The 12,724-nt window shown below is 30.8% G+C and overlaps 1 protein-coding gene across 5 annotated transcripts in view; it reads right to left on the reverse strand.

The window, feature by feature from the left end:
• Ac76E (adenylate cyclase type 2 Ac76E) overlaps positions 1 to 12,724 on the reverse strand; it is a 266,968-nt gene that overhangs the window by 131,593 nt on the left and 122,651 nt on the right. For all 5 annotated transcript variants that reach the window (XM_090169106.1, XM_090169108.1, XM_090169107.1 and 2 more), the window contains one exon: positions 8,460 to 8,571. In XM_090169106.1, the coding sequence (XP_090025232.1) occupies positions 8,460 to 8,571 (112 nt within the window). The remainder of the gene's footprint in view (positions 1 to 8,459; positions 8,572 to 12,724) is intronic.

Consider the following 12,724-nt stretch of genomic DNA (forward strand, 5'->3'; position numbering starts at 1 on the left):
ATAGGACGCTATCAAGAATTAAAATCTGTTATAGGACTGTATCAAGAATTAAAATCTGTTATAGGACGCTATCAAGAATTAAAATCTGTTATAGGACTATATCAAGAATTCAAATCTGTTATAGGACTATATCAAGAATTCAAATCTGTTATAGGACTGTATCAAGAATTCAAATCTGTTATAGGACGCTATCAAGAATTAAAATCTGTTATAGGACGCTATCAAGAATTAAAATCTGTTATAGGACTGTATCAAGAATTCAAATCTGTTATAGGACGCTATCAAGAATTCAAATCTGTTATAGGACTGTATCAAGAATTCAAATCTGTTATAGGACGCTATCAAGAATTCAAATCTGTTATAGGACGCTATCAAGAATTCAAATCTGTTATAGGACGCTATCAAGAATTCAAATCTGTTATAGGACTGTATCAAGAATTCAAATCTGTTATAGGACGCTATCAAGAATTCAAATCTGTTATAGGACTGTATCAAGAATTCAAATCTGTTATAGGACGCTATCAAGAATTAAAATCTGTTATAGGACGCTATCAAGAATTAAAATCTGTTATAGGACTGTATCAAGAATTCAAATCTGTTATAAGACTGTATCAAGAATTCAAATCTGTTATAGGACTGTATCAATAATTAAAATCTTTTATGGGACTGTATCAAGAATTCAAATCTGTTATAGGACTGTATCAAGAATTCAAATCTGTTATAGGACGCTATCAAGAATTAAAATCTGTTATAGGACTGTATCAAGAATTCAAATCTGTTATAGGACTGTATCAAGAATTCAAATCTGTTATAGGACGCTATCAAGAATTCAAATCTGTTATAGGACTGTATCAAGAATTCAAATCTGTTATAGGACGCTATCAAGAATTAAAATCTGTTATAGGACGCTATCAAGAATTAAAATCTGTTATAGGACTGTATCAAGAATTCAAATCTGTTATAGGACGCTATCAAGAATTCAAATCTGTTATAGGACTGTATCAAGAATTCAAATCTGTTATAGGACTGTATCAAGAATTCAAATTGTTATGGGACTGTATCAAGAATTAAAATCTGTTAGAGGACGCTATCAAGAATTCAAATCTGTTATAGGACTGTATCAAGAATTCAAATCTGTTATAGGACTGTATCAAGAATTCAAATCTGTTATAGGACTGTATCAAGAATTCAAGTCTGTTATAGGACTGTATCAAGAATTCAAATCTGTTATAGGACTGTATCAAGAATTCAAATCTGTTATAGGACTGTATCAAGAATTCAAATCTGTTATAGGACGCTATCAAGAATTAAAATCTGTTATAGGACTGTATCAAGAATTAAAATCTGTTATAGGACGCTATCAAGAATTAAAATCTGTTATAGGACTATATCAAGAATTCAAATCTGTTATAGGACTATATCAAGAATTCAAATCTGTTATAGGACTGTATCAAGAATTCAAATCTGTTATAGGACGCTATCAAGAATTAAAATCTGTTATAGGACGCTATCAAGAATTAAAATCTGTTATAGGACTGTATCAAGAATTCAAATCTGTTATAGGACGCTATCAAGAATTCAAATCTGTTATAGGACTCTATCAAGAATTTATTTATTTGAAGGGAAAATTACTATGTTGAAACTATCCTTGGGTCTAATTTACTACCGACACGTGATAGGCTTTTTGAAATTATTTCAATTAAATTACCGGAGAGATTATATTTCTTTTAATTAATTTACGTTCTCCTATTTTAAGAAACTCTGGAAAGAAAATTAAAATTATAAGACTAGCTTTTAAATGGTTTTGGTCCTAAAAAAACCCATCGATCGAGTTTAGATTCCCTGTACATTAAATAATAGATTTTCGTATTTAGTACAAGAGGGAAGACTTTTTTTTTCCGTAAGTCTTTCTTTTTATACTTTATCTTCTGTAGGTTTAGTGAAGTTTGCTTGTCTTTATATCTCCGACTTTTTTCCTCTTCGCGAGTTCGGTTGTATCGGCCGTAACCGCAAAGCTAATTTGGGGAAAACGGCTTTTTCGCGGCCCTCCTTTTTCCATTAGGACGGATAAGAATTGATATACTTCCTTTCGCTCCGTCGTTCTGGGATCGTACGTCTTCCTGTTTCTTTCTTTGACGTGTCCGGATAGAGCGACATCTCGTGTCGCGAAAGAGACGTTTTTGACACGTATTTGACGCCCGCCGTTCCGTGTCACGGAAACGAGAGCGGTGATGCCAGGTCGCGAATATAGAATTTCCCTTTCCGACCCTTGAAATTTCCCTAGTTTTTCAAAACACTAAACACAATGATATTTGCGTAAATAAATTACTTGGGACGTTGTAAAACAAAAATAACCAATGTCCTGAAGAAAATAATACTTTTATTTATTTTCATCTCGCAATGAATAAAAACTAGACAATTTTACCAGCACAAAAATCACCGTTTGCGAAGAAAGAAAGAAACTGATAACGTTTTGTCTACGTCACTTAGCTGAAGCTCTTGAAGGTAGAGAGCGCGCGTGCAAAACTCGCGCGCAAGTAAAGCACTTAAATAACTGGCGCTCGTAACACCGATAAAAATATTATATACTTCTAATTTTTATTGTTTTATTTTGTAGAAACACCTACTTAATAAAGGTGTGCCATTTTTTATGTTAGCCTTGAATAAAATATTTCCCCCCCTGGAATTTCCCTAGATTTAAATAATTTTTGTTCGGATTTTCCTTTTCCCTTTTTACCGTTTTAAGGGGTCAAAATTTCCCTAGATGTGGGAAATATCCCTCAATCTGGCATCACTGGAGCTGGCTTTTATTCAACGTTTATGGCAGAGTTGCCAGATACCAGGATTATCGTTTGGAGTTTCGATTCGGATCGTAAAGAGAAAAACAAGGCGGCTAACCCACAAAGTGATTGAGACATAAAATCAGGGTTATTATACTTTAGGAGGTTGTATTATGGACTCTTTAGAGTTACACCGAGGGTCCGATCACTATCCGTAATCGGTGTACAAGCCTGTAGCTTTGACTGTACTAAAGTGATTACGTAATCGATTACAGACATTTCACTACCAAAGGCTGTACTCGCTGTAATCGGTGTACATAATTTAAGGAAGTGGACGACACCCATAAGTCAGACTTCCTTTCCCCGAAGTCCACCTACTTATTAACTTTATTTATTACATTAAGTCGAGATAGCAACGATATTAAATAATTATAAAACCATTATTATAAATAACACAGTTTTTTAATAATTTTTTCACGAATTATTTAACTACAACAGAGGGCGTAGTTGCAATAATCAACATAAAATCGCCTTTCTACATCTAGGATGGAATGGGGGAGACAGAATTCTTAAGGGACACTAGTTTCGATTACCGATATAGGATCGTAATCTAACCTCTTGGAAGTTGAATAACCCTGATTTTATCATTATTATTAATAAGAACCCACCTACGATCCGTACCAAGGAACTAATTATCGTACAGATACGATCAAAATTTTACAGCTTATAACTCTGGAAATGGAGAAGACCGAACCTCCAAAACCCCCCCATAAATACGCCCTTGGAGAAGATCCTTTCGCAAGAGTAACACCATTTAAATAATCTTTGCAGATGGTGCCAACCACTTCCTACGTAATTAATAAATGCCCGTGAATGCTCGGAAAAAATTCTGGTCTTTAGAATTAACTGCAAATTCCCGCTAGGTGCGCATATATTTTCGAATCTACTGCTTAGGCCGGGTCTATAGCATAGGCCATGGTGATTGAATCACGTAGGCTACGGCCGGTTGCGCTGCATCGCAGCTTTGTAGCCTCGTCAACCAGCGATTAAAGAATAAAACTAAATTTGAATTATTTTTTATAAATCAAAATATTTATATAACCATATTTTAAAATCGAAATAATAGTTAACCTATATCTATTGTCTAAAGTTACATATTTTGGAAATTTTTAGCCAAGAATTAAGAAAATCTTTATTTTTAATATAATTTTAAGTAGTTAATAGTTTAAATTGCCAAATAGATATAGGTTAACTAGTATTTCGATTTTAAACTAATGTAATATAAATAATTTTTAAATATTGAGATTTAAAAAAAAATGGTTTTATTCTTCAAACGCTGACCTACGAAGCAGCGATGCAGCCACTACCAGTCGTAGCCTACGCTATAGACAAGGCCTGTGCAGTATATTCGACGTACATGCGCACCTAGCGGGAATTTGCGGCAAATTCGAAAGACCAGATAATATTTTTTATTCCGAGAATGCACGGGCCTTGATTAATTACGTATGTAGCGCCAGCAGTCTGAATCGCAGACATTTGAAATTATTTAAAATTCTAAAACTTTTTCGTATTTTTAGTTGAAATTTTCTTCAGAGTTTTTCCATTAATCATCGCTTGTAATAGTACTTTGTAATAAATCAATATTCCCTTCGCGGCCAATAATTTTCAATTGGCGCCATCTAGTGAAAATAAAAGCATTAAAATTGAATCTCTAAGAGCTTCGCACTAAATGTTTGTTTTCCTGTAAGCAATTTGCGAATTGGACTATTTATCAACAAATAGTTCCAGGAAGTAGTGAAATCGAAAGTTGGTTCGTAGACTTTACCAAGAACGTGTTTATTTTACTGAGAGCGTACGAGTCGATCTATTTACAGGAGAATAAGCACCTAAGTCAGACCTAAAATATATAGTAACACCATCTGCCGGGAGCTTGTTTTGAATTTTTTTTACGCAATACTTGAGAATCTACCAACTATTTTGAATCAATTATTCAATTAAATAAATCGTTAAGATCCCCTTTTATGAAAATAAATAGTTGAACCAAATTCTATTGCAACTAATTTATAAACGTCTTGTTGAAAGATAAATTCAAATTTTATGAAATAGAGATATTTTATGAAATAGAGATATTTTATGAAATAGAGATATTTTATGAAATAGAGATATTTTATGAAATAGAGATATTTTATGAAATAGAGATATTTTATGAAATAGAGATATTTTATGAAATAGAGATATTTTATGAAATAGAGATATTTTATGAAATAGAGATATTTTATGAAACAGAGATATTTTATGAAATAGAGATATTTTATGAAATAGAGATATTTTATGAAATAGAGATATTTTATGAAATAGAGATAATTTATGAAATAGAGATATTTTATGAAATAGAGATATTTTATGAAATAGAGATAATTTATGAAATAGAGATATTTTTTGAAATAGAGATATTTTATGAAATAGAGATAATTTATGAAATAGAGATATTTTATGAAATAGAGATATTTTATGAAATAGAGATATTTTATGAAATAGAGATATTTTATGAAATAGAGATATTTTATGAAATAGAGATATTTTATGAAATAGAGATATTTTATGAAATAGAGATATTTTATGAAATAGAGATATTTTATGAAATAGAGATATTTTATGAAATAGAGATATTTTATGAAATAGAGATATTTTATGAAATAGAGATATTTTATGAAATAGAGATATTTTATGAAATAGAGATATTTTATGAAATAGAGATATTTTATGAAATAGAGATATTTTATGAAATAGAGATATTTTATGAAATAGAGATATTTTATGAAATAGAGATAATTTATGAAATAGAGATATTTTATGAAATAGAGATATTTTATGAAATAGAGATATTTTATGAAATAGAGATATTTTATGAAATAGAGATATTTTATGAAATAGAAATATTTTATGAAATAGAGATATTTTATGAAATAGAGATATTTTATGAAATAGAGATATTTTATGAAATAGAGATATTTTATGAAATAGAGATATTTTATGAAATAGAGATATTTTATGAAATAGAGATATTTTATGAAATAGATATTTTATGAAATAGAGATATTTTATGAAATAGAGATATTTTATGAAATAGAGATATTTTATGAAATAGAGATATTTTATGAAATAGAGATATTTTATGAAATAGAGATATTTTATGAAATAGAGATATTTTATGAAATAGAGATATTTTATGAAATAGAGATATTTTATGAAATAGAGATATTTTATGAAATAGAGATAATTTATGAAATAGAGATATTTTATGAAATAGAGATATTTTATGAAATAGAGATATTTTATGAAATAGAGATATTTTATGAAATAGAGATATTTTATGAAATAGAGATATTTTATGAAATAGAGATATTTTATGAAATAGAGATATTTTATGAAATAGAGATATTTTATGAAATAGAGATATTTTATGAAATAGAGATATTTTATGAAATAGAGATATTTTATGAAATAGAGATATTTTATGAAATAGAGATATTTTATGAAATAGAGATATTTTATGAAATAGAGATAATTTATGAAATAGAGATAATTATGAAATAGAGATATTTTATGAAATAGAGATATTTTATGAAATAGAGATATTTTATGAAATAGAGATATTTTATGAAATAGAGATATTTTATGAAATAGAGATATTTTATGAAATAGAGATATTTTATGAAATAGAGATATTTTATGAAATAGAGATATTTTATGAAATAGATATTTTATGAAATAGAGATATTTTATGAAATAGAGATATTTTATGAAATAGAGATATTTTATGAAATAGAGATATTTTATGAAATAGAGATATTTTATGAAATAGATATTTTATGAAATAGAGATATTTTATGAAATAGAGATATTTTATGAAATAGAGATATTTTATGAAATAGAGATATTTTATGAAATAGAGATAATTTATGAAATAGAGATATTTTATGAAATAGAGATATTTTATGAAATAGAGATATTTTATGAAATAGAGATATTTTATGAAATAGAGATATTTTATGAAATAGAGATATTTTATGAAATAGAGATATTTTATGAAATAGAGATATTTTATGAAATAGAGATATTTTATGAAATAGAGATATTTTATGAAATAGAGATATTTTATGAAATAGAGATATTTTATGAAATAGATAATTTATGAAATAGAGATATTTTATGAAATAAGAGATATTTTATGAAATAGATATATTTTATGAAATAGAGATATTTTATGAAATAGAGATATTTTATGAAATAGAGATATTTTATGAAATAGAGATATTTTATGAAATAAGAGATATTTTATGAAATAGAGATATTTTATGAAATAAGAGATATTTTATGAAATAGAGATATTTTATGAAATAAGAGATATTTTATGAAATAGATATATTTTATGAAATAGAGATATTTTATGAAATAGATATATTTTATGAAATAGAGATATTTTATGAAATAGATATATTTTATGAAATAGAGATATTTTATGAAATATATATATTTTATGAAATAGAGATATTTTATGAAATAGATATATTTTATGAAATAGAGATATTTTATGAAATAGATATATTTTATGAAATAGAGATATTTTATGAAATAGATATATTTTATGAAATAGAGATATTTTATGAAATAGATATATTTTATGAAATAGAGATATTTTATGAAATAGATATATTTTATGAAATAGAGATATTTTATGAAATAGATATATTTTATGAAATAGAGATATTTTATGAAATAGATATATTTTATGAAATAGAGATATTTTATGAAATTGAGATATTTTATAGCGTTTATTCCCATTCGACCGAAATCCCATTCGACCGAAAGAATTTTAAAATGTAGCCCAATTGGCGGGGTGATTTGGTATTTTATTTATAAGGTATGTACTATCGAAGATCCATGTTTAGGTTAGGTTAGGTTAGGTTAGTTTAGGTTAGGTTAGGTTAGAGTTGGTTAAGTTTACTATTTCAGTTTTGGTTCAGTTACTTTTCTTGACTAGGTGAAGATAAAAATATAATTCATGCTCATTCCAAAAGCCAATTTATATAGCAGCGTTCGGTCGAATGGGACACATAAAAGCGTTCGGTCGAATGGGATACATAAAAACCGCACGTTTCGGCGGAATTCGGTCGAATGGGACACCTCAAAAACCGCCTTCGGTCGAATGGGACTAAAGCATTTTATAGAGCTTACTTTTAGATCATGACGGGGTTTTAGTTCCTACCTAGACATGTCACTTGAAAAAAAACCTGACCAGCAAATGGCTTTAGCGACAGCAGCGCCGCTTCAGCGAAGTAACGGAGAACTTCCGAAACTCTCGTAACACGTAGCCTTTTACAAAGCAGAACCCGTAACAAACACTTAAAAAAATAACGCGGAACTTTAGACTGTGTTACCCAGGTAGGAACTACTATTATGTATCCAAGGTTTGACTCGGAAAATATTTTACATAAAGAGAAAACATGAAAAAATATTTTTCCGCGCTGTTTAGGTAATTTGAAATTTCTATTTTCTACCAGACTGTTGGCGCCATCTGGTAGAGCGTCGGATATTTACCAATCAACCTCTGGCGTTATCTACGATTTTCTTGACAAATGTGCACGGGTCTATTGGGAATGTCAAAGTATATCTTACTTGAGCAATCTGGTCGAACCTCCCGAAGAGCTCGTTGAGGGTGTGCACCAAATCGGAAGCGGAGAGCTGCTCCGAGAGCGGAGTGAAGTTCACAATATCAGCGTACAGAATACTGAGAATTAAAAAATAAAATGGACGCTTCAATAAAACACATTCAGCGACATGGAGCTTGGACTTGCAAGCTACTCTTTGTATGGTCCTTGTTAAGACTGGTTTCCAAAAAAGCAAAAAAAAAAGCCCGCATCATCGGAGAAGCTAGTGCCGTTACGCCATCTATACTTGTTTCGGTCACAAATAGTCCAACTGTCGATTTTTTTTATTTAAATCAGATTTTTTGATTTTATTGAATTTATTGATTTTTTGTACAATTAACGGATATTTAACATTTATCAGTTAGCTAATCTTGAATTAAATGAAATCTTAATTAAATTAATTATATTTAATATTTAAGTTTGCTCAGATTTTCTATGTATTTTAATTTTTTAAGAACTTATTTTTTGCCATTTATTATACCTCCATTGAAATACATTGTGTGATTTAAATCAATGATTGTTTCCTAAAAAATCACTTGATTTAAATCTGGATATAAATCAAATGAATTTAAATCAAACGAATTTAAATCAAAACGAATTTAAATCAAACGAATTTAAATCAAAACGAATTTAAATCCAACGAATTTAAATCAAAACAGATTTAAATCAAACGAATTTAAATCAAAACGAATTTAAATCAAAACAGATTTAAATCAAACGGATTTAAATCAAACCAATTTAAATCAAATAGTTGCAAAGTTAATATGGAGATATGAGGAAAAGATCTTACTCATTTATCGGTTATATTTTTAAACAAACCATGCAATACACTGAAATAACGATTTGTCATTGATCGTTTAAATATTCCGTTCATATATTTTCTACATTTCTAAATATTATCTCTTCACATAGACTACCTTAGCTATACACAAAACATCAACTTTCTGACTGGCGCTTTTAAAAACACCATCCAAAATGGACTAAATATAAGCCAAATTTTAAACCGAAAGAATAGTAATAGTTGTAAGTCTTATTGAAAGGCTTAGTTAGGAATGTATAGGAGGGTCTGTTAGCAAACTTTTGCCCCTTAGACCGTAAAATTTTTTTAAATTTGGTAAGATGCAAGCTCACCTCCGCTGTCAAAAATGTAAACAGTCTAAGAATTGGATATCCCGAATTTACATATTCCTCGCCTACGTCCCTTTTACCATCTAAGCTTTCGGGGTAATTGGAGGGTGGGGTTTGGCGGGATAAAAATGCCTATTGTCTTGTCATCTCGTTCCTAAAAGTTTCCTTCTCTAAAATGCCCCCACCCCCTTCTCAATTTAAGCCCACCCTTCCCCCGCATCCGATTTCAGAGCTCTTAACTACACTACTAGCCGCTTTTTACCAGCGCTCGTTGGGTTGGTATGAAACTTACGAAGTTCTCTCACTTGTGAGCTCAGGGGCTAAAATAAGGATTATACGAACTGAACCCCGCAAAACATAATTTCAATGAGCTATAAAAGCGCCGAATTCAGAATTTGTAGCAGACGAATATTTTAACAAAATTATGAGATAATAAAGGGCTGTAAATAAGTAACTTACAAGGAGACATCCCGAAGTGTAACCCACCGATTTTATTCAGACTCGGGGGATTGGTAGACCTTCGTGTAACTTGAAAAATCCAAAAGGGAAATTATTCAATGGGCAACCGTTTTGCCATGGCAATGAAAAATGTTTTTGACAACAACAAATGGAAATTTTCCCATTAAAAATAACATGGGATTCTGACCGTTTGAAAATGCCAAAAATAGAAAAAATAGATACAAATTGACAAAAAAAACATAAAAATTAATCAACTTTTGATCAATTTGAGGTCAAAATCCCATGTTTTTTTTAATGGGAAAATGTAATATTTTTTGTTGTCAAAAACATTTTTCGTTGCCATGGCAAAACGGTTGCCCATTGAATAAATTCCCTTTAGGGTTTTTCATGATACATGAAGGTCTACCAATCCCCCGAGTTTGAACAAAATCGGTGGGTTACACTTCGGGATGTCTCCTTGTTAGTTCAGCAAAATTGGCTGCGTTTGTCGATATGTACCGGAAAGACCCGTCGACATCTCTCATGAGATCATCAAGTATTTTAAATTTTTCAAACTTTTTTGCGATAAATTCACGATAAATAACACTGTCCAAATCCAATTTTAGAACTGCCCAAAAACCGCCAAAACTGCTCACAATATTAGGCCCTGTGATAGCTGTAGTAAGAATGTATTTATGTATTGGGTGCTTGCTCGAACGGCCACAATGACATTAATTTGACGTCACAGATCACGAGGCAAAAACGCCACACGATCCTGAGAAATAACCACGTGACCGCCATGGGCGTCTTAAAGTCATGGCCGATCTAGACGCGTTACCATGGCAACGAATACAAGACACACGCACGAGCAGACTACGAATATTTAGGGGATATCACGCAAGCCACGGGAAATTATTTTGCGGCACTATCGTCTAATTTCCCACTCCAGTACGAAAGGGGGGGAAGGAAATAAGGCACGTCCGTCGGTTTCAATTGTCAGTTTGAAAGAACTCAATGATATACCACGCAGATCGGCGCAGATTGTATTGGACTTTAAGGGGAGGAGTAACTGGCAATGATAAACATTGGAAATCGCCTCAACATGTTTATTCTCCTTGAGCGTAAATAAATTCTTGGTTGTAGCTATACTTTTGGAAATTTGTTTCTCGAAGATGTTTGACGTATGGGGTTTCCGCCATCTTTGAAAATGGCGACCAAAATCGATAAAATGACGCTTAACTCTGGTTCTACTTACTTATTGAAGAATTAATTAATTATCATAATACATCTTCTGTGATTCTTGGTCGTTAAATGAACCGGAAGCTAGTAATAAGAACCGGAAGTTGAGACTAAGCGGAAAATAACTTCCGTTACTCATTTTTATAATCCCAGCGAAACATTGTAAAGTGTGGTAGCTTCATATTACTATTTATACATAAAATATTTTTATTTTATTTCCGCCATTTTCCAATATGGCGGGCAAAGCATTTAAATAGCAGTTAACTCAAGATCCACTTAAGCGATTGTTATGAGCTGTGGCTTAAAACGAAGGTGTTGTCAAACCTCATTCATTTCCTACGATGATTGGTTTGGTTCATTAAAACCATGTTTTATTTTTGGTTTTATAAGATTTGAAGTGCTTTTTTTACGAAGCTAGGTAGTATTTGTATTTACCGAAAAAGACTTATTTATATAATATTAAAAACACTCAAAAATGGCAAACTTGTCATAATGAAAGATATTGTTAATTTTATTTTAAATTTTTATAAGACGGCTAAAACCCTAAAACGGATTTCGAGATAACGGTACTTTCATTACAAAATTTCGTCTGCTAGCACAGGAATTTACATTAGATTGTCGAATTAATGTCTAGTATATTTTAAGCAACCTTGGCAGTGCTGCCCTACGTTTCAGAAACGCATTATCGACCGTTTTTGACATTTTGAGTTTGAATGCTCCTTCTATTAATTAAAGGGCGCAGATTCCAAATTTGAAGTACGTTTTTTTCTATCTGGTCTATTTTCCGAGATGTGAAAATGCAAAAACGCATTAAAATCGAAAAGTTTCGAAAATACTCCGCAGAAACGCATGATATAGTTATTAACCAATAAGAGTCTTCATTTCGTATAATTTCGTCTGCTCTAATTTCTTCAGCTTCATTCCCAGGGTAACAGTCACAATGGTCGTTAATTATTATTATTATTCCACATAATGCGTTTATGCCAAGAATTATGCCAAATATATAAACGTACAAAACCCATTATGTCAAATTATTCTGCGACTTACTTAATTTTGGCGATAGTCGTTGTCATACTTTGATTGCGGACTAAAAGAAACCATTAACAACTTGTTTTCAGTTACCTAAATACTGCATTATTGTTATTTTTCATAAAAATTTAAAAAGTGGATTTATCTGGAAATGGCATTTTTGGAGATAATGCGTTTCTGAAACGTAGGGCAGAGTGAAATCGGCTTATGCCGCGGCCAGCCTGTTAACGTAGACGTTCACCGTCTTTCAATAACGTTTGGGTGCCGCTTTTCACAAGTCATTACATCCCGTTAGGAAGGAAAGGCTAATGGAAGGCAGGCAGGCGACGTTAGCTAGCGCCATCTGGCGGCGAGAAGACGCGGCGATGATGAAGGATAAAGAGAGGAAAGGGCAGCTTG

Source organism: Leiobunum rupestre, chromosome 3 (genome assembly GCF_980474605.1).
Source record: "Leiobunum rupestre chromosome 3, qqLeiRupe1.1.hap1, whole genome shotgun sequence".
Taxonomy (NCBI): Eukaryota; Metazoa; Arthropoda; class Arachnida; order Opiliones; family Sclerosomatidae; genus Leiobunum; species Leiobunum rupestre.